Source organism: Lutra lutra, chromosome 3, assembly GCF_902655055.1.
Source record: "Lutra lutra chromosome 3, mLutLut1.2, whole genome shotgun sequence".
Classification (NCBI taxonomy): domain Eukaryota; kingdom Metazoa; phylum Chordata; class Mammalia; order Carnivora; family Mustelidae; genus Lutra; species Lutra lutra.
In genome coordinates this window covers 189,834,354-189,858,089 of record NC_062280.1, presented here as the reverse complement: position 1 = coordinate 189,858,089, position 23,736 = coordinate 189,834,354, and the positions used below count along the sequence as shown (strand labels likewise).

The 23,736-nt window shown below is 43.0% G+C and overlaps 1 protein-coding gene across 4 annotated transcripts in view; it reads right to left on the bottom strand.

The window, feature by feature from the left end:
* Positions 1–23,736, bottom strand: part of CLYBL (citramalyl-CoA lyase) — a 263,304-nt gene that overhangs the window by 107,695 nt on the left and 131,873 nt on the right. For all 4 annotated transcript variants that reach the window (XM_047720319.1, XM_047720317.1, XM_047720318.1 and 1 more), the window contains exon 2: positions 4,814–5,000. In XM_047720319.1, the coding sequence (XP_047576275.1) occupies positions 4,814–5,000 (187 nt within the window). The remainder of the gene's footprint in view (positions 1–4,813; positions 5,001–23,736) is intronic.

Sequence of the window (23,736 nt, the reverse complement as noted above, 5' to 3'; positions counted from 1 at the left end):
TTGGCAGGGAGACTGCTTCCTCCCCTCTCTCTCTCTCTCTCCCCTGCCTCTCTGCCTACTTGTGATCTCTGTCTGTCAAATAAATAAATAAAAACAAAAACAAAATAAAGTAACAACAAATAAAAATAACCGAATCATTTCTTTACCACAGAGAACTTGGCATGCACTCTTTGGAAGCTCCTGGATTAAGCAAGAGATCAAAATGTAAATTTAAAAAAGCTTAGAACCAGGGCACCTGGGTGGCTCAGTCAGTTAAGTGTCATCTGACTTATGATTTTGGCTCAGGTCATGATCTCCTGGGTTGTGAGATAGAGCCTCGCCCCATCCTCCTCATCAGGCTCCTCACTCAGCAGAGTCTGGTTGGGATTCTCTCTCTCTCTCCTTCTACCCTTCTCCCAATTCATGCACATATGCATTCACCCTCTCAAATAAATAAATCTTTGAAAAAATACTTAGAACCAAATGAGAATAAGAAATGCATGTTCTTATAGACCTATCTGCTTAGATTATAATTTTCTACTTTTTGCCTTTCTCATCACCAGCCTTTGAGTCCTCTGTGTTGGGGACCATGCAATCATCTTTGTTCCCCTCCATCTTGCCACAGTGCCTGGTTGAGCAGATACTCAATATTTATTTAGATCCTGAGTATCTAAATTTACATATTTAAGCTTAAATATTAAATACATTTAAATATTTGCTTATATATTTATTCAACTAAAATAGCAGCCCTGGAATTCTGTATTTATTCCACTCCTACTTTCTTGGCCCCACCCAAGTATCATGGAGATTCACCAGAAATCTGTGCATTACTTGGCTTATTTTCACTGTGTCCCAGCAAGCAGTGACTTATGTAGTCCTGTAGCTCCTCTTGCATTTAACAATGAAAAGGAAAAGATAAAAGGGGAGTGGAGACTGTCTTTTCATCATCCATACTTGGGAAGGTGAGCTGGTAGTGCCATGACATGAAGAAACTACTTAAACACAAATTGGATTAGCAGGACAGGATTAGAGCCTGCTGGAAGGTATTATACACTTATAAACTGCTCTATGGAAACTCCTTTTGTTTTCATTACAAGCCCATACTCCACAGTGTCAATCAAATGAAATATTGAATGAGTCTACTAATAAAAAAAAGAAATAAAATGAGATATAAAATGAAGCAACTTAAGTTTTAATAGTGCCAAGGAAGTTGATTAGACAATAATAGTTCAGTTTAGCAAAAGTATAATTAGAACATCTGAAACAAAAAAAAGGAAAACATCTGAAAAGAGGTTTTTTTTTTTTTTTTTTATTTGACAGAGAGAGATCACAAGTAGACAGAGAGGCAGGCAGAGAGAGAGAGAGGGAAGCAGGCTCCCTGCTGAGCAGAGAGCCTGATGCGGGACTCGATCCCAACACCCTGAGATCATAACCTGAGCCAAAGGCAGCGGCTTAACCCACTGAGCCACCCAGGCGCCCCTGAAACGAGTTTTAATATGGATTTCTTCTTAAGAAATAAACTCCCCAAAAATGGTCTCTATTCCATCTTGTTCATCAAGAAGACTAATAACTCAATAAGAAATACGATTAAAAGGTGACTTTAACAAAGAAAAAAGGAATGTATGTGCAATATGTGAGAAGTTTCAGATGTATCTGGTCATTTCAAATGAATTGAAGTCCCTAGGTCTAAATAGATTACAATTCCAGGCACTCAAAGAATTTGCAGAGGTGGACACAAGAGCTCCCATCAGTAATCTTCGAGAAACCATGGAGTACACAAAGGTGACAAAAGAGAAAAGCCAAGGTACAAACTTGCCAAGAAAGGGGGAAAAGTTTAATTATGGGATTATGCAGACAGGTGAACTTGAGGCTGATTCCTGGCAAAAATTCTAGGAGATTCAAATCTTAGTTCTGTGACCTTGGACATAGCTCAAAATTGCTGTGAGGATTAAATGAAATTAAATGAAATAATATATTAAAAGCATTTAATATAGCACCTCCTACAGAGAAAAATCTGGTAAATGGTAGCTGTTACTATTTTTCTAACTCCAGCACTTCAAAATGAAGATGTTAATAACTAGGTACTGATATGGGTTCTTCAAGATCAAGTCTCATCTGCTTAACCTCGTTTTTCTAGCAAGGTTTAAGTGCAGGGGGAGAAGGTATTTCTAGGTATGTAAATTGGGATGGTATCTTTATTTTAAAATGGCATTAGATAAAAAAATCTCTCATAATATCCTTATGAAAAGACTGGATTTTAGAAGCGTTAAGTGACTGAATAGCCGTACTCACAGTATTGATTCATGAAACTGACCTCTCCATGCCTAGTTTCTATCTGTAGAAATAGTGTAATAATAGTACCTCACTCGGTTGTTATACAAATCAAAGCCCTTAGAATAGTGCCTGGCATTTAGTCAGCACTATACAAATATAATATGAACAGAAGCTTTTAGCTGCATGCTTGCACAGTACTTGGCTCCAACCTCTTCAGAGTTTCCATCAGAAACTTGTTAAATTTTCATAGGATATACTAGTCAAATTCTCAAATGCTATAAATGGTGAATGATGAAATCAAAATCCAAAAAGACCTTGATAAGTAAGGGCTATGAAATAAAATATATGAGATAAAATTAAGTCCGAGATAGAGATTTTAAAGAAAAAAAAATTTTTTTACAAGCTCAGCTTGTAATTTAATTAATGGAAAGTTTAACTGCATTAAGAACTGGAGTGTCCTTTAGGGTATTTGGGTGGCTCAGTGGGTTGAGCCTCTGCCTTTGGCTCAGGTCATGATCGCAGGTCCTGGGATGGAGTCCCACATCGGGCTCTCTGCTCAGCAGGGAGCTTGCTTCCCCCTCTCTCTATGCCTGCCTCTCCTGCCTCTCTGCCTACTTGTGATCACTCCCTCTGTCAAATAAATAAAAAAAAAAAAAAAAAAAAAAAAAAAAAAAAAAAAAAAAAAAGAACTGCAGTGTCCTGATGAAGACACTGTCTGGATAGGAATGCAAAGATGGTGGGCACAGGGGCCCATCATGAATTCTTTCTTCCCCTTTCCTTCTTCAGCTTCCTCGTAAGTAGAGGCACTGGGTAGAAGGATGAACTTGACATCACAGGTGAACAATAAGGAAATGTGAAGAAAGAATGGACCATATTTCCATCTTATCTGGGTGGCAGGAAACATCCTCCAGTGGATATGGGAAGATAGCCTCAAGATTTGTGAAGAAATATAATTATAAGTTTATCAGGGTACCTAATGGCTCACTGTGCTACATGCTAAAATAAATTCCCGTCTAATCATGATTATTACAGGATTTATCTAATCTATTTCCTATAGGAAATCAAGCTACTCCCAGGCATTTTATCAAACTTTTTCCTCATAATAATCCCTGTCCCTGACAAAAGAAGATTTTGTCATCCCACAGTATAGATAAGAAATTGAGGCAAAGAAGTAAAGTGAATTGCCCTGGGTCACAAAGAAATGAAATTACAATTTAGTATCTAATCTTAGAGTGCACTACATGAGTTTTGGAAGGGAGCATACTGGAAGCACATTATATCCTTCAAGAAAAGGCCTATTTACCTTAATCTCTGGGAAAAAGAAGATTAATTGTATTTTCCTTGAGGCAGGCCAAAGATGTCGAGGAGACATTTTAGATTCCACATGCTTCTTCTAATCCTTTTCCAAATACTTGGAAAGTCTTGATTTGACCATTAGGAAGATGCTGGAAGTTAACTTTTTCTTTTTTAATTAAGGCAAATATTTGTTTGCTAGGCCCTCCAAGGAAAGCAATTAATCAAGAAAGCTATATAGTACAGCCACGCTATTTCAGATCACTTAAGACAAGAAAGTGTCCAGATAGGCATTAATCCAGATGGTCAGCTCCCTCTGTCCCCCAGCCCTACAATCTCTTCCCAGACAACCTCACTGTCTAGGGACTAGACAGAAGAAGGTCAAGGAAAAACATGTTTTTAACTTAAAAAGTTCCATGCAGACATAAATTATTGTTATAATGATTTACACCTAATTATTTCACCTAATTACAGAAGAAATCCATTTTCATTATAAAAACCTGGAAAATGAAGTTAAGCAAACCGAAAAAGCACCCATTACGCCACCACCTAGTAAGAAACTTTTGTACCTGTTTGCAATGGATATTTTTTAAGGCTTAGTTCTCTGGTCAGGCCATGAGGAAATCAGCCTAAAGCCGCAACCTTAAGGTTCTGCAGGTAGTTTTCCTTAAACTAAGTAGGGCAAATGGTGACTTCTTTGTAGAAGTCTTTTATTTTCTTGGCAGTTGTCCCAGAAGAGATAAGGCCATTTCTCTATATTAAAAAGAAGTAAATTCCTGAGGCACCTGGGTGGCTCAGTCAGTTGAGCATCAGACTCTTGGTTTCAGCTCAGGTCTTTATCTCAAGGTCATGAGTTCAAGCCCTGCATTGGGCTCCAGCATGGAGCCTACATAAAAAAAGAAATAAACTCCTGGTTGCGTCTTACTGGTCTAAAAAATTTACATCACAATTCTCGGATTAACTCATTTAGCCAAACCGATAAATTACATAGCCAAAAAGGATTGAGTGTCTCTTTATTAATATACGTACACAGTCACATATATTGAAGGTCATGGTTTTAAGTATATTTTGGTTGCGTTCTTCCTTTCTCTTGGAGAAAAGACACACACACACTCAGAATCGAGAGGAAGGCTGGGTCAAGAATATATTAGTAACCAACAAAAGGTGACTATGGTAGAGTCTTTGCAACTAGTAAGCCACGCTTCAAGATAGCACCAAGTATCAATCCATTTCTTTTTCCCATCCTAAGTACAAATCATGCCATTACCTTTTTGTTCATTGCCACACCATCCTCGCAGTCGAGAACTGCACAATCTACATTCAGGGAGGGAATCTTCTTTATTTTCTTTTCATCATTTCCAGGTACATAGAGCACGGCCCTCCGTGGAATGTACCTGTGATGGGTTGAGGAACTATATCCAAGCCTGCGCAGATGAGCCGCCAGAAATGGTTTCCTGCAGGAGACATAATTGGGGTTAGGCTAGAATAGAATCTATTCACAAATTTTTGAAAAACCTTATTTTAACGCAAAATTAAAATAGAAAACACGATAATCTATTTTAATTTCAGCAGATCATAATCACATAGAACAACTAGAAAAACGATAACAGAAATAACCAAGAAACAAAATGTCATTTTGGATGAAGTTTTTTTTTTTTTTTAAGATTTATTTTTAGTTATTTATTTGACAGAGAGAGAGAGAGAGAGAGAGAGATCACAAATAGGCAGAGAAGCAGGCAGAGAGAGAGGGGGAAGCAGACTCCTCCCTGAGCAGGGAGCCCGATGTGGGGCTTAATCCCAGGACCCTGATATCATGACCTCAGGGTCATGAGGCAGAGGCTTAGCCACTGAGCCACCCAGGCGCCCCCATTTTGGCTCAAGTTTAAAAAATATATAGCTGTTTACTGGGTTGACTTTCTGACAAAAGAAGGAATGTGTACCTATTTCATCTTGGAAAAACACTTCCAGTATTAATTATTATCAAGATAGTACCCTTGGACAAAAAGATAAAGAAATTTATATCCAGAAGGTCCTAAAAAACATAACTATCTACAATTGTATACAAACAGAAGCAGAAAACAAACAGCCTATGTAAGCATTAGTCTACGGCCCTCTCCCTGCCAACGAGTGTCAAGTAGACAAATAAGTGATTCAAGCTCAATTTCATTAACAGGATGGTTAGCTGCTTCATCAGTGAGCAGAAAGAATAACAAATGGGAAAAGATCATTACTAGCTCTAGAACGATGGGCAACTTCATTACTGAAAACTTCAGATCCCTCGTCAATAAAAACAATACTAATTTTTCAGGTTGTTGAGAGGGTTCAGTAAAGGAAAAGAAGGCACATGAAGTGCTCCGTGAAAGGCCTGCAGACGTGGAAGGGCCGTACCAGCAGTACGCCTGTACCGGGAGTAACAGACTGCTGTCGTTCTTAGTGGGAAAACTGTCGGTAGCCCCTACCTGATTCTGACTCCTGCTCTCTCCTTCCATTCCCTCCTGGACTCAGTTTAGCCTCCTTTAGCCTCCAAGCCTCCAACAGGAGTTGGTCAGAAGCTTGTTTGGCTCATTACAGCCCTCACCCTAACCTGATCCATAACTTGGTGCTGGGAAAACTATGGTTTAGCCCATAATATATGGTAAAAGAGAGTGAGATCAGGACCAGTTACATAATTTGTGGGCCCAGAGTAAAATGAAAATACAGACCACTGTTCAAAATTTATTAGGACTTTTAAGACGGTGACAGAAGAACATCAAACCAAGCACCAGATGCTTGTTTTTTTTTTTTTAAGATTTTATTTATTTATTTGACAGAGAGAGAGAAATCACAAGTACGCAGAGACACAGGCAGAGAGAGAGGGGGAAGCAGGCTCTTCCCAAGCAGAGAGCTCAATGCGGGGCTCAATCCCAGGACCCTGAGATCATGACCTGAGCCAAAGACAGAGGCTTAACCCACTGAGCCACCCAGGTGCCCCGCACCAGACGCTTCTAAGCACAGAGCGATGTGTGACTGTCCAGGTCACATACCTATGAAGTCAGCCCTCCCCATAAGAGACAAGCTCTATGTCATGAATCACCCAGTTAAGGAAAGGTTAAGGCTGCAGCAAGTCAGAAACACCCTAATGTTTTACTCTACCCTGAGTAAACAGCATCATCCTCTCCAAAAATGTATCAGCTATACTTTTCCTGAAAGCCCTTTCTGGAAATTATCCTATGTTAATGCCATCAAATATTTTGCATGGTTGTAACATTTTGCCATGATCAGTGTGCCTTGTGACAATGAATCTCAAGAAAAATCATTCAGTCTTTGGTGGCCTACCAATTTTGTGTGTGGCACCTCATTCACTCTTGTAGCCAAGCTTAATACACTATAAAACTTGAGTCCAAGTCTTATTTTTCCACAGCGTAAGCATTGTGCTACATTAAGTATGGTGAGATACAGATGGATTTTAAAAGGGTACTTGTCTTAGGGTGCCTGCATGCCTCAGTTGGTTGGTTTTGGCTCAGGTCATGATCTCAGGGTTGCAAGACTGAGCCCCAAATTGGGCTCCGTGCTCAGTGGAATCTACTTGGGATTCTCTTTTTCCCTCTCCCTCTACCCCTTCTGCATGCCTATTCTCTCTCTCTCTGAGATAAATAAAATCTTTTAAAAAGTAGACATGTTTTATAAGACATTTTAATATAAATATATTATGAAAATAAAATATATTATGGCCAGCTAATTAAAGAATAACCGAATATCTGTCATTGTTGTTGCCCTGACTCAAAATATCTGGTTTATCTTTAAAAAGGGAGAAAATATAATGATACAATAGCAAGTATCACATTTTACTTATTCACACTGGAAACCAAAATTTGCAATATATTCATTTCCTTAAAATTGGTAAAAATGCAGTTAAAGAAGATGAAACCTTATTTACCAAGAAATGCTTGGGGTCAAAATTACTTTTCATCAGAATTTGTTGTAACTGCATATGTGAAACCCAAAAAGAGGACCGAGAATGGCTCTAGTGGAAAGACCTTCCTAAACGTCTTACTTCACCTGACAGAGGAGATGTCTGGACATCTCTGTTCACTGGCAACTGACCTTCATTTCATGAAAACAGAGATTTCTTCCATGTGAAATAGCTTCGGACCACCATTTTGGATCCAGCCACTGTGGTCTCCAAGCTACACTATTTGAATATCAAGCCTAAGCTCCCAGAGACAGATCATGTTGTAAATCATACCACCATCAGATGCTAAACACTAGAGCAAATCATTCCTAGCACATTTACATGAAGTGTAATTTTAAGACAGATGATCATTTAAAAAAAAATCTGCCACTGTTAATGATGTTTCTGGTTTCCCAGACAGTCTTCTACAATCATTAAAACATTGTTTTGCTTATATCTTCCCCTGCTTAAAACACATCAACAGCTTACTACCTATAGGATTAAGTTCACTTTAAAAAAAAAATATATATATATATATATATTTTTTTTTTAAATTTATTTATTTGAGAGAGAAAGAGAATGAGAAAGACAGCATAAGAAGGGGGAGGGTCAGACGGAGAAGCAGACTCCCTGATGAGCAGGAAGCACGATGAGGGACTCTATCCAGTGACTCCAGGATCATGACCTGAGCCAAAGGCAGTAGTTTAACCAACTAAGCCACCCAGGATTAAGTTCCCTCTCAGCTGATATCCCCTTTCTCAACTTACATCCCAATATCGCCACTCAGTAAGTATCTACCCTAGGAAACCTAGATTTTGACTGTCTCTACAACATGCTAGTCATTGTTTCCAGAGTACCTTTGCTTCTGCTGTGCTTCTGCTGAATCTTGAGTCTTTCTTTAACTCTTTCTTTAATTCTTTCTTTCTTTCCTTAATTCTCTCATCTTTAAACTCTTACAGCATTCATCACTCACAACCAAACCAGACTGCTCTCAAGGACAAATTTCTGCTAATAAGGCTAAAGTTAATCAAGGCGGCAGAAGTGTTCTGGAAAGGCAATTGATGATACAAATCAAAAGACTTCAAAAGTTTTCTGTTTTCGACCCAGTCATTTCAAGTTATTTGATAAAATTCTTTTTGGGAATTGTTACAGACTAACTGTTTATGTCTCCCTAAAATATTGAAATGTAATCCGCAGTGTATTTGGAGGCCTTTGCACAGTGATTAAGTCTTGAGGGCTTTGCCCTTAGAAAAAAGGCCCCAGAGAGCTCCCTGCCCCCTTACGTCATGTAAGGATATGGTGAAAAGACTGACATCATCTACAACCAGGAAGTGAGTTCTCATCAGACACCAAATCCGTCAGAGCCTTGATCTTGGACTTCCCAGCCTCCAGAACGGTGAGTAATAAATTTTCCTTGTTTACAAGTCACCCCCACAAAAAAGAAAAGAATCAGAAATAAGACTAGATAAGTATAGTATTAAGAAACTGAAAACAACTTGTAGGTCCAACAGTAGGATGAATTATAGTATGTATATTCAAGGAATATGATGCTATTGTTAAGAATTACGTTTATAGGGACGCCTGGGTGGCTCAGTTGGTTGGACGACTGCCTTCGGCTCAGGTCATGATCCTGGAGTCCTGGGATTGAGTCTCGCATTGGGCTCCCGGCTCCGCGGGGAGTCCGCTTCTCTCTCTGACCTTCTCCTCGCTCATGCTCTCTCTCACTGTCTCTCTCTCAAATAAATAAATAAAATCTTAAAAAAAAAAAAAAAGAATTACGTTTATAAAAATACTTGATGTTGGGGCGCCTGGGTGGCTCAGTGGGTTAAAGCCTCTGCCTTTGGCTCAGGTCATGATCCCAGGGTCCTGGGATCAAGCCCCACATCAGGCTCTCTGCTCAGTGGGGAATCTGCGTCTCTCTCTCTCTCTCTGCCTGCCTCTCTGCCTGCTTGTGATCTCTGTCTGTCAAATAAATAAATAAAATCTTTAAATAAAAAAAACAACAACTTGATGTTAAGACAATTACTATTATCTTTTTTTTTTTTTTTGACAGAGATTACAGGTAGGCAGAGAGGCAGTCAGAGAGAGGAGGAAGCAGGCTCCCCGCTGAGCAGAGAGCCCGATGTGGGGCTCGATCCTAGCACCCTGGGATCATGACCCGAGCCGAAGGCAGAGGCTTTAACCCACTGAGCCACCCAGGCGCCCCTCTTTTTTTTTTTTTTAAAGATTTTATTTATTTATTTGACAGACAGAGATCACAAGCAGGCAGAGAGGCAGGCACAGAGAGACTGAGAAGCAGGATCCCTGCTGAGCAGAGAGCCCAATGCAGGGCTCGATCCCAGGACCCTGGGATCATGACCTGAGCCGAAGGCAGATGCTTAACTACTGAGCCACCCAGGTGCCCCTAAAGTTTTATTTATTTAAATAATCTCTACACCCAACGTAGGGCTCAAACTCATGACCCCAAAGATCAAAAGTTGCATGCTTGTCCAACTGAGGCAGCCAGGAGCTCCTTTAAAAAATTCCATTTACAACTGGCTTAAAGCAAGTCAATAAAATCTCTCAAAAGTCTCAAACGGCAGCACAACATAGTAAAAGTATTAAAATGGACTATGGGCAGTTTGGGATATCTGACCATATTTGACCTACAAAAATGGTAATTTCATATGGTCCAATCCGATACTGTGATTGGCTTTCAGAGGATGGGATAAGAAGCAAGCCATCATGCCACTCTCTGTTAATTTCCTCTTCAGTGAGAAGTAACACACAGACCCCTTGTACCGGGGAGAGCTCACCACAAGCAGTACAGCATCATCCACTTAGCTACTATGATTATCTGAAACTTGTCACCTATGTGTGATGCTGGTCAGCACAGCCCTGCATCAGGAATCTTGTCTCCAGGACCCTCAACTAGATCGTGAGCCCTCTGAGCGAAGGGAAGGCCTATGTCTTCTTCACACTGCTCAGCACAGCACTTCTCACACATAAGAGGCACAGAATTCCCGTTACCTTATCACCTAAAAAAGTCAGCAATCTGGGGTGGGTATGTAGGACAGATCTGCAACCACACTGTCCTTATTCATCTGGTGAAGGGTGAAGTTTTAGTGGTGATTATAAGCAGGAGGTCATTTTTATTCCCTCTCTCCTTTGCCATCCTGGAAACTTTAATCCAACCCATAGTCTGTTGCTTCTCCATGTTTATCCCCTCCTTTCCCTAGTCACAATGCTTACATCCTTGTTAATTTAGGGCCTCATTAACCTCGACCTAGAGGACTATGGAAGCCTCTTATTGGTCCTGCCTTCCACTACGTTCTTTCCTCTGTTTGTTTGTTCATTCGTTCACCCATTCAGCAAGCGCTGAGTAAGCACCTGAGAGACCTACACTGGGTCTCCATGAACACGTCAGGTCCTTTTGTGCAAGTAAGACAAAAGGGTCCCCTTACACCCTCCAGCAGGTGGAAGGCCAAAAAGAAACCTCCCATTCCTGAGGCAGCACGCTCTGGCGAGTGGAGATGAGCTGAGGCTCAGGCCTGACATGTGCCTCTCTGTAGGCGCCCCGGTCAGGGTGTACCCCACGCAACTGTACACAGTGGCCCTGACCTGAATTGTGCTGAGCGCTGCGGGGAAGTGGCACAAAAGAAACAGGACATGGCCACAAGGTCCAGGGAAGAACACCAAAGGCTGGCCTGCAAGCGGTTCAGGAAGGCTAAAGGGCATACATAATGAAGCTTCAGGGAAAATGTTCAAAGGCAGCAAAACTGTTTGGAATAATGAAAAGAAGAAGGTGTAGAGGGGGTTCGGGCTTCAGGTTCTGTTGTGGACTCTGAGGTCCAGGACGGGGCTGTCTCTGGGCAGGTGGCAGAAGCCCATCTCGGCTTCCCCAAGCCTCCCTCCTCCCTGTACTGTGGCTGTATCCTTTCCTTCCTCCATCTCCGGCTGTTTAAAATCTGTTCCATACTTGAGTTGTGCTCAGCACTGACTACTGCGTATGAATACAACTGCAGTAGGTGACAAGAGCTAACTTATTCTATTTTATCTTACATATTTGGAGTTAGGGCCTCTTGATAGTCAACATGTAAATGTATTCAAACAATATGCAAAACAGGGGCTTAAGAGGAGTTGGAAAAAATCTGGTAGCCTTATGGTGAGTTCTCCCTACAAAGGGACTTTCTTTTGGATGTAAGCTATCCCCCAGCAGGTCCAGGGGTTCCTCTGGCTGGAAGGGGGCCCTCCTGGCCTTGTTTTGGTTTTCTCCTTTTCCTCCACCACCTGATACATTTTTATTAACCACTTATATAACTAGAGGTACGCCTAATGTTGCAGGGGTTTTTCACCTGGGATTCAATATAACTGTCACCTGAGGACCTTTTAAAAATGGTCAGGAGCGGGACGCCTGGGTGGCTCAGTGGGTTAAGCCTCTGCCTTCGGCTCAGGTCATGGTCTCAGGGTCCTGGGATCGAGCCCCGCATTGGGCTCTCTGCTCAGCAGGGAGCCTGCTTCCCTTCCTCTCTCTCTCTGCCTGCCTCTCTGCCTACTTGTGATCTCTGCCAAATAAATAAATAAAATCTTAAAAAAAAAAAAATGGTCAGGAGTGCCTGGGTGTCTCAGTGAGTTGAGCACCAGACTCTTGATTTTGGCTCAGGTCATGGTCTCAGGATCTAGCCCTACATCAGGCTCCATGCTCCACGGGGAGTCTGCTTGGAGTCTCTCTTTTCCTCTCCCTCTGCCCCTCCCCCTGCTCACGCACTCTCTTTCCCTCTCCCTCTGCCCCTCCCCCTGCTCACGCACTCTCTTTCCCTCTCTCTCAGTTAAATAAATAAAATCTAAAAAAAAAAAAAAGGTCAAAATCGAAATTACAATGAGATATCACCTCACACCAGTCAGAATGGTTAAAATTCACAAGTTGGGAAATAACAAATGTTGGCAAGGATGTGGAAAAAGGGGAACCCTCTCACACTGCTGATGGGAATGCAAGCTGGTATAGACACTGTGAAAAACAGTATGGCGCTTCCTCAAAAAGTTAAGAATAGAGCTATCCTATGACCCAGCAATGGGACGACTAGGTATTTACCCCAAAGGTGCAAATGTAATGACCTTAAGGGGCATGTGCACCCCAATGTTTATAGCAACAATGTCCACAATAGCCAAACTACAGAAAGAGTCCAGATGTCCATCGACAGATGAATGGATAAAGATGTGGTATATATACACAATGGAATATTATTCAGCCATAAAAAGTGAAATCTTGGGGCGCCTGGGTGGCTCAGTGGGTTAAGCCTCTGCCTTCGGCTCAGGTCATGATCCCAGGGTCCTGGGATCGAGTCCCCACATGGGGCTCTCTGCTAAGCAGGGGGCCTGCTTCCCCTCTCTCTCTGTCTGCCTCTCTGTGATAAATAAATAAATAAATAAATAAATAAATAAATAAAATATATAAAATATAAATAAATAAAATTAAAAAAAAGAAATTTTGGCGCCTGGGTGGCTCAGTGGGTTAAGCCTCTGCCTTCGGCTCAGGTCATGGTCTCAGGGTCCTGGGATGGAGCCCCTAGTTGGGCTCTCCGCTCAGCAGGGTGCCTGCTTCCCTTCCTCTCTCTCTCTGCCTGCCTCTCTGCCTACTTGTGATTTCTGTCAAATAACTAAATAAAATCTTTAAAAAAAAAAAAAATCTTGGGGCGCCTGGGTGGCTCAGTGGGTTAAGCCGCTGCCTTCGGCTCAGGTCATGATCCCAGGTCCTGGGTTCGAGCCCCACATCGGGCTTTCTGCTCAGCAGGGAGCCTGCTTCCTCCTCTCTCTCTGCCTGCCTCTCTGCTTACTTGTGATTTCTCTCTGTCAAATAAATAAATAAAATCTTAAAAAAAAAAAAATCTTGCCATTCGCAACACTGTGGATGGAATTAGTGGGTAATATTGCTAAGCAAAATAAGTCAATCAGAGAAAAACAATTATCATATGACTTCACTCATATGTGGAATTTAAGAAACAAAACAGAGGATCATAAGGGAAGGGAGGGAAAAAAATAAGACAAAATCAGAGAGGGAGATAAACCATAGGAAACTCTTAACTATAGGAGATGAAGTGAGTGTTCCTGGAGGGGGTTAGGGGAAGGCGGTACCTGGGTGATGGGCATTAAGGAGGGCACGTGAGGTAATGACCACTGGGTATTATTCAGAACTGATGAACCACTGAACCCTACCTCTGAAACTAATAATACACTGTATGCTAATTAACTGAATTTAAATTAAACAACAATAACAGCAACAAAACCAAAGGTCAAATTCTGGACCCCATCCAGTGTAATCAAACTCAATTCATTGAAAGGGTGAGGCTATGGGACGCCTGGGTGGCTCAGTTGGTTAAGCGGCTGCCTTCGGCTCAGGTCATGATCCCAGCGTCCTGGGATCGAGTCCCACATCGGGCTCCTTGCTGGGCAGGGAACCTGCTTCTCCCTCTGCCTCTGCCTGCCTCTCTGTCTGCCTGTGCTCGCTCGCTCTCACTCCCTCTGTCCCTGACAAATAAATAAATAAAATCTTTAAAAAAAAAAAAAAGAAGAAAGGGTGAGGCTCACTCAAAAATACGTATCTGAGCTAAGTGCTTGCCACTCATGTGTTGCTACAGACCAGCATTATAGGTCTCTTATCCGCTCTCATGTGAGAATTTCCCATCTCTCACCATAGCATCTACTGTCACCACAGGGGACCTTGTTAGAAATGCAGAATCCGGGGCCCCACCCCATCCTCCTGAATCAGAAGCTGCATATTAACAAATCTCCAGGGGATGCTTATCACATGAAAGTTTGAGAACCACTGCTCCAGGCTGAAATCATCCAGGGAACTCTCAAATATACTGACATTAAAGCTCCAGCCACAGAAAATTTGGTGTCATTGGTCTGGGTGAAGGTCTAGGCTCTGGGACTTCTAAAAGCTCCCCACAGGATTCTGATGGGTAACCAAGTTGGAGGACCACTATCATTAGATGATCCCAATGTGTAACCACTGCCCTAATACAGGAAATTTTGGTCCAACAAAAATTTCTCAAGTCATGTGCTACCACTATCTGTAAGTAGATGCTATGAAAAGAATAAGATCGTAACTGAAAATGTAGCAAACTTGAAAAAAAGCCATGTTTAAAGGAAAGTAGTTCTAATAAAACAATTAACACCCAAACTGCTAACAATATTTAAAATAACAGTTAATAATCAACTAAGAGAAGGTCCATTTTAAGATCTGCAATTTGGTATGCAACTTCTAAACCCATCCTAGCAGTTTATTTATTTAGCTGATATCTAGTACAGAGCTCTCTACTTTGGCTGCCCATTATGATCACCTGGGGAATTTAGAAAAAGCAAAAACTCCAGGCCATACACTGCAACCCAAAGAAATCAGAGCCTTGACATGAGTCCTAGGCATCACTGTTTCTTTAAAGCTTCCAAGGGTGAGTCCGAAGTGCAGCCCAGGAAGAGAGCCTCTGCTATCTGCTGGTATTTTCCAAGGAGTCATATTTACCCCTACTTGGAGCCAATTTGACTCAAACCTACAGTTTTCACAAAAATCACATGACCATCTGAATAGATGCAGAAAAAGCAACTGACAACATTTTTTTAATGATAAAAAACACTGGGCACCTGGGTGGCTCAGTGGATTAAGCCGCTGCCTTCGGCTCAGGTCATGATCTCAGGGTCCTGGGATCGAGTCCCGCATCGGGCTCCCTGCTCAGCAGGGTGCCTGCTTCCCTCTCTCTCTCTCTCTGCCTGCCTCTCCGTCTACTTGTGATCTCTCTCTGTCAAATAAATTAAAAAAAAAAAAAAGATAAAAAACACTCAACAAACTAGATCTGAAGGGAAACTCCCAAATCCTGAAAAAGAAAGACTAAAGACTAAATTGAAGGCAGTACAGAGTCCCAAGTTAACATTACAAATCACCCAGCCTCTAGTTTCCTGAGACCCACCAGTGCTCCAGCAAAGTGTCCAAACTCATGCTGTTTTGCTTTTGAAGCTACAATGAATTCATAGTCCAAGAACAGCCCTGTATATCAGACACTTTTACAAATGCTGGGCCAACTCACTGTTGGCCTACTTAACAAATGCATTTTTATTTAAGTGAAATGTGTTTATATAGCAACTGGAGTTCTTAAAATAGCAATTCGATTTTATCATATTTAATTTTTGCTAGAAAATTTGACGGGTTTTTCAAAGTCAGTGACCTGGGGAAGGGAGGATTTTTTTTTTAAAGACTATTTATTTGAGAAAGAGAGAGGGAGAGCAAGCCAGTGGGAAGAAGGGCAGAGGGAGAGGGAGAAGACAGAATCTCAAACAGATTCCCCCTGAGCACAGAGTTTGATGTGGGGCTCGATCCCATGACCCCATCCTGACCTGAGCTGAAATCGATAGGTTGACGTTCCGCTGACTGAGCCACCCAGGGGCCCCCTGGTACGGAGGACTTTTTGTCAGTACACACAGGTCAGGGACCGGGACCTACTGGCTGGATGCTGCTTTCAACCCCAGATTTGATTCTAGTTATCACTAAATAATTAGTGATCCCTGGGGGGTCAGAACCCTGAAAAAGCACAAAGATAAAGAGAGTTTCTGGGATTCTCAGGAACTGACCACTCAGACTGTGCCAGGAGCTAAGGTACTGAGGTCCCAGAATCTCTGAGGAGATAGGGCAAATAGGACCACATGGAATAGGGAGCTTGAAGGGCTTGGGAGTGTGGAGAAGCCATCACAGACCCTCAGATGTCCTCTGTGTCCTGGGAAACACCCCAAAGAAGCAAGAGCTGCAAGAGCTATGGGAACGTGGCATTAGAAGAACTATATTACGTGAGTAGGAGGCTGAGGCAGGTTCTCCTCCAGCGACTCCTCTTCTGCTATCTTAAGGCAGCTTTCCCTGGGCCCCCACAACACCAGGCACTGAGGACCAAGGCCTCAGTACTGACTCTGATAAGAGCCAGAAGTAGGTCAGCAGAACCTGGAGCTAGAACTGCTCTCCTCAGCCCCGGGTCAAGTTTGCAGGAGTGAAGGCGGGGAACCGGCAGGACCAGTGACAGGCCACCCCAGCTCCCTCCCAGGACCCCATCACTTCTGCCTCGGGAGCCTCCCTGGACTTGCACATCAGGACCAGGCTGCTTGGCCCAGTTTGGGCAGCAGTCAGTAGAGCACCAGCTGCCCCCACACTTCAGAGCATCCCCACTGCTTAGGAACTTCTGCTGCTCAGCCTCACCCCCAACTAGCTGTTCCATGGCACAGATGCCAGCCAACATACAAGTCCAAGTTCACCATACTCTAGGTGATTTGGATGCTGGCCATGCCCTGTGGGAGGCAGATGCTCAGCTGGGCTGGCTCCCCTTGCACCAAGTTGCTTGCCCAGATTCTACTCCTCTCCTCTGGCCTGGGCAGCTGAGGTGGTATACACACACACACACACACACACACACACACACACACACACACACATACATATGTATATGTATATATACATACATGCATATATACATATATATATATAGTTAAAGTTTGGAATCTAATACTTTCTTTGAATCCTCTAAAGATTTTTATTTACTTATTTGAGAGAGAGAGCACGAGCAGAGGCAGAGGGACTCCCCACTGAGCAGGGAGCCCAATGCAGGGCTCTATCCCAGGACCCCAGGATCATGACCCAAGCTGAAGGCAGACGCTTAACTGACTGAGCCACCCAGGCACCCCTCTTTGAATCACCTAAATGGCAGGTAGTCCAGACTCTTGATTTCCGCTCATGAGCTCAGGGTTGTGAGACTGAGCCCCACACTGGGCTCCATGTTGGGCGTGGAGCCTACAGAGCCTGTTTAAGATTCTTCCCCTCTCAGGGTGCCTGGGTGACTCAGTGGGTTAAAGCCTCTGCCTTCGGCTCAGGTCATGATCTCAGGGTCCTGGGATCGAGCCCCACATCAGGCTCTCTGCTCAGCCAGCGAGTCTGCTTCCTCCTCTGTCTCTCTCTCTGCCTGCCTCTCTGCCTACTTGTGATCTCTATCTATTAAATAAATAAATAAAATCTTAAAAAAAAAAAAGATTCTCCCCCTCTACCTCTCCCCATCCCTCTTTTAAAAAATTAAAATAAACAAATAAAAATAAATAAACGAGGGCACCTGGGTGGCTCAGTCAGTGAAGTGTCCAACTCTTGATTTAGCTCAGGTCATGATCTCAGGATCATGAGATTGAGCCCCATGTTGGGCTCCACACTCAGCATGGAATCTGCTTATCCCTCTCTCTGCTCCCTCCACCTCCAATGTTCTCTCACTCATAGATAGATAGATAGATAGATAAATGGCAGTCCAGAATTAACCAAGTACAGATAAGAACTTGATTCGGGACTTTTTTGTTTTGTTTTATAAATGACTCCATGCCCAGTGTGGAGCCCAGTGCGGGGTCTGAATTTAAATGACCCTGAGATCAAGACCTAAGCCAAGATCAAGAGTTGGTCGCTTAACCAACTGAGCCACCCAGGTGCCCCAATTCAGGAATTTTAAAAGTCATTACATTACTTCTTAAATTCAAAACAGAATTAAAAAGCAATTATCATGAAGATAATAATGACTTGGGTCACATAATTCATTCCAAGTCATTTTATTAAATTCAAGTAAATTTATCCTAAGAAAAATTTTCGGGGCGCTTGGGTGGCTCAGATTCTTAAGTGTCTGCCTTCAGCTCAGGTCATGAGATCAAGTCCTGCATTGGGTTCCCTGCTCTGTGGGGAGCCTGCTTCTTTCTCTCCCTCTGCCATTCTCTCTGTTTGTGCTCTCTGGCTCTATCTCTCTATCAAATACATAAGTAAAATCTTAAAAAAGAAAGAAAAGAAAAATCTTAGTGTACTAATCAAACTCACTATTAATCATATATTCAATGTAGTCAAGCTCTTTACCAGTGTCTTTATAATAGGACTTCAGTAATACTTGGATGGTTAATTTTATGTGTCAACTGAATGGGCCATGGGGTGCCCAGATACTTGGTCAAACTTATTCTGAGTGTGTCTGTGAAGATGTTTCTGTACAAGATTGACAGCTGAATTGGTAGACTGAGCAAAACAGATTACTTTCCCTAATATATGTGAGCCCCATCCAATCAGCTGAATAGAACAAAAAGGCTGAGGGGTGCCTGGGTGGCTCAGTCGGTTAAGCATCTGACTCTTGATTTCAGCCCAGGTCATGATCGCAGGATTGTGAGATCAAGCCCCACTTCAGGCTCCATGCTGGGCGTGGAGTTGCTTAAGATTCTCTCTCTGCCCCTCCCCCTACTCTCCCATTCTCTGTGAAATAAAATTTTTTTTAAGTGTTAAAAAAAAAGAAGAGGGTACCTGGGTGGCTCAGTTGGTTAAGCAACTGCCTTCAGCTCAGGTCATGATCCTGGAGTCCCAGGATTAAGTCCCGCATTGGGCTCCCAGCTCCACGGGGAGTTTGCTTCTCTCTCTGACCTTCTGCCCTCTTATGTTCTCTCTTACTCACTCTCTCTCTCAAATAAATAAATAAAATCTTTAAAAAAAAGAAAGAACAAAAGAGAGAGAGAAAGAGGGAGGAAGGAAGGAAGGGAGGGAAGGAGGAAGGGAGGATGAATAAAAAGACACTCCCTCAAATAGAAGGGACTTCCTCCTGCCTGTATTCCAGCTGGGACATGGGTTCCTTTTCCTGCCTTTGGACTCCGACTGAGACATCAGCTCTTCCTTGGTCTCAAACCTCCTGGCCTTCAGACTAGAAACTGGCTCTCCTGGGTCTCCCACATGCTGACTGCAGATCTGGGACTTGTTAGGCTCCACAATTACGTGGGACAATTGCTTATAATGCATCTCTAATTTATATGCACACACGTATTCATAGATATACCCCACTGGTTCTGTTTCCCTACAGAACCTGAAAATAACTCCTATAAGTTACCAACTAGATAATTAACATATATGAGGTTTTAACCAGGAGTCAACCAGTTGTGCTGTCCACCCACCTTCAAACAGCATCACCTCATCCTGGCCCAAGCCCCCATGACCATCCCAGGTCCTCTCTGCTCCTGTCCTGTCTCTTCCCCACACCACAGGCAGGGTGGACCTTTACAAATGTCAGTGAGATCATGCTATTCCTCTGCTCCAAACACTTTAACAGCTTTCAGGCGTTCTCACATTAAAACCCAAATACCACACCCTGGCCAACATAGCCCTGGCTGTTGTGGCCTGTCCATCCCCCTCTGCTACTACCCTCAGTCACAGGGATCTTCCCCCAGTTCCCTAAATGAGCCATGTTTCTCCTGCCTGCCTCAGAACCTTCCCACGTGCTATCCCCTCTCTGGAAGTTTCTTCTCCTGGATCCCAGCATGTCTAGTTCCCCCTCATCCTTCAAGTTTAAATGTTACCTACTCAACAAAGGCTTCCCCAATCCCTTTATACTCAATCAAACTTCTCCTATGACTCTCTACTTCAGATTCTTGACTGTTCCTTTCACCGATTTTTCCCTTTTGAAATGAATTAACTATTGACCAGTTGACTTGTTTATTGTCTTTCTTCCACAAAACTGACAGAATTTTCCCATTTGAGGTATCCCAGACAGGAACATCTTTCCTATTTGGTAGGAGGAGAGTAGGCAACCCAATGGTCCTTAAAAGCAAGAGGGAAGACACATGATTCAGTGTGGCTGCTGAGATACTATCAACAGACCTTGGAGCCTTGAGGCGGAAGGTGAAGATGGAGGACAGTGAAGACTTCTCCCATCCTGGCAGTGGCGAAGGAGGGAGGTGGCCAGAGCAAGCGCCCAAGGATGGTGTTGTCAGGGGCATTGGGGCTGGGAGCAGCAGGAGACGGTGTCTTGGCCTGACTCTGGTTGTGTTCTCAGGTGTTTCTCACTGCTCATTCTCCAAGCCCAGCTCTCCAGCCTGCCCACAACCCTCTCAGAAATTCCATTTCTGCCCAAATTGGCCCCAGCTAGTACTGGTCATATACAACTTCACACCCAGTGCATAGAATGCTGGTGAGCGGGGACCTGGTGTGTGTCATTCTTGTCATGCACTCTCAGCACTGTGACTCGCATGTGCAAGGACTCAGGAAACGTAAGCTGAATGCAGGGAAGAACAGACTCAGGGCTAGCTGGGTGGTGGGCTAAAGTGTTCAAGGAGAAAGGGCCACATATTCCCATTAGCCTCTGTCCTCAGGGGGCTAAAAAGGATAGCAGGCGTGGGGCGCTTGGCTGGCTTAGCCGGTGGAGCATGCAACTCTTGATCTCGGGTTGTGGGTTCCAGCTCCATACTGGATGTAGAGATTACTTAAAAATAAAATCTTAGGGACGCCTGGGTGGCTCAGTTGGTTGGACGACTGCCTTCGGCTCAGGTCATGATCCCGGAATCCCGGGATCGAGTCCCACATCAGGCTCCCAGCTCCATGGGGAGTCTGCTTCTCCCTCTGACCTTCTCCTAGCTCATGCTCTCTCTCACTGTCTCTCTCTCAAATAAATAAATAAAATCTTTAAAAAAAATTTAAAATAAAATAAAATCTTAGAGGAAGAAAAAAGGATAGCAGGCATAATCGTTGTAATGCTCTGTAAATTTCACCAAACTTTCTTCCCAAAAGGTACTAATTCTACTCCCACCAGCAGTGCAGGAGACCACCTAGCCTCCTGCACACCTTTTCACTTTTTACACCAGTTCTGGGACATTCAAGGAGAAGAGATGTGATGTAGTGAGTAAAGGCTGCACGGAAAGGGGCTGGAGGGGTGTCTAGCAGGTTCAGATGGTGGAAGCATGTGACTCTTGGTCTCGGGATTGTGAGTTTGAGCCCCATGTTGAGTGTAGAGATTACTTAAAAAAAAAAAAAAAATCTTAGTGGTGCCTGGGTGGTTCAGTTGGCTGGGCATCTGCCTTCGGCTCAGGTCATGATCCCGGGGTCCTGGGATTGAGTCCATATCCGGCTCTCCCTGCACGGCAGGGAGCCTGCTTCTTCCTCTCCTCCTGCCCCTCCCCCCAACTCTTGCTCACTCTCTCTCAAATAAATTAATAAACTCCTTTAAAAAATAAATAAATAGGGGTGCCTAGATGGCTCAGATGGTTAGCATCTGCCTTCGGCTCAAGTCATGATCTCTAGGTCCTGGAATCAAGCCCCATGTTGGGCTTCCAGCTCAGTGGGGAGTCTGTTTCTCCCTCTCCCTCTGCCTCTCCCCTGCTTGTGCTCTCTCTGGCTCTCTCTCTCAAATGAATGAATAAAATTTAAAAAAAAAATTTTTTTTTAAATTAAAAATAAAAATAATACATCAATAAATTTCTATTTAGGATGCTGCATAGAAATGATATGGCCCTTTAAGTTCTTATAGAAATTTTGACTCAGTGCCCCTGGCTGATTCAGTTAGAAGAGCATGCACCTCTTAATCTCGGGATTGTAAATTCAAGCCCTACGTTGGGTGCAGAAATTACTTAAAAATAAAAATCTTTAGGGGCACCTGGGTGGCTCAGTCGTTAAGCATCTGCCCTTGGCTCAGGTCATGATCCTAGACTCCCGGGATAGAGCCCTGCTCAGAGGGAAACCTGCTTCTCCCTCTCCTACTCCCCCTGCTTGTGTTCCCTCTCTCGCTGTCTCTGTGTCAAATAAATTTAAAAACTTTAAAAAAAAAATCTTTAAAAAAAGAAAGCAAAAATTAAGATTTTGACTCTAAGAGCTGATCAAGGTTAAAAATAAAAATTTCTTAGGGCATCTTGCTAGCTCAGCAGGATATGTGACTCTTGATCTCAGGGTCATGAATTTGAGCCCCAACTGTGTGTAGAGTTTATTTAAATAATAAAATAAATAAATAAAAATTTCTTATGGAAAAATGTGCACAAATCCACAGCTATATGACAGATTTCTGATGGATTCCTCTCTATGGGGCTGAATCTTTAATTCTTTGAGAGGGTTGGAGGAGTACAACTGAGCTATATCATTGCCTCTTCTAAGTTCATGTACTAGGAAAAACTGAGTTCTGTGCTGCATGGCCCATGGGTCTGACCCTGCATGACAATTCTGATGCTTACGGAAGAATATATGCAATTAGAATGAGGGTAAGAGCCCATTAACCAACCCTTTCCCACCCCCACAAAGACAATAAAATTCACCTATGAATTTCAACCATTCTTATGACTTAATAATAGGTATTTATGCCACCATCTATAATAACTGAGGCCTACTTATGTTCTCACTTTGCTAAGTTCCCAAGTGCCCGGAGAGATTCCCTATTCTGAGGAACTGTTTCAGTCACTATAGCAACAGCGCACAGAGAAGGGGGGAGCTTTCCCTGAGCAAGAGAGTAAAAGAACAGCGATTTGTCCTCCCATTGGCAGAACAGGGCCATTCGTGAGATTAGCATGTGGTGGAAATACAAATAAGCGTGCAGTCTGCTTCAGAGAAGCCGAGAAAACATTTTCAGGGTGAACTCTCTCATGAAGCAATTATACCACACCTTAATCAGGTGCTCCATTTTGCACCGAAATGAAGAAATAGTCTTTTCATTCAACCTGGACACATAAGATAGCAGTTTGTGGTACACTGTGGGTTTGCTTCTAAGCACTGGGCACAGGAAAGGGCAACCCAGGGGCTGTGGACCAGCCTTTCAGCCATTGTGGGGTGCCAGGTACAAAGAGAGGGGCTGGTGAGGGAATTACCTCAACCTATCCTTGCCATGGAACCCCAGAAAAAGGGGTGGGCCTTGGATAAATGGCAGACTTAGCAGGAGTAAGGGGGGAAAAAAGAATCCATATTCATGCCCAGTTTGGTAAAGTTTGTGTCATGCTGTTTCAGAGCGGATCTCTGCCTCCTCGGACAATCAGAGTACCAAAAGGCAAAGCAAGTGTGACCCCTACCTGGACGTCTTTTTTTTACATAGAACAAGAAAGCAAACAATCAACCATGTCAAAAATTAAGATACTCATTATGCTCAGTGAAATAAGCCAGACACAAAAGGACAAATACTGTATAATCCCACCTATATGGGGAACTTAGTCAAGTTCAGACAGGGGGTAGAATGGTGGTAGGGTGGGGATGAGGAGTTCATATTGAATGGGAAGAGAGTTTCAGTTTGGGAAGATGAAAAGTTCTGGAGATGATGGCAATGGGTGCACAATACTGAGAATGTACTTAATGCCACTGAATGGTCCACTTTAAAACAGTTAAAATGGCGAATTATATATGATGTATATCTCACCACAGTGGAAAAAAAAAGTTACCAAATCTGTTTCCCTTGTTATAATCATGCTACCATTTCATAAACACAAATGTATTGATCAAATTCAGTATTGAT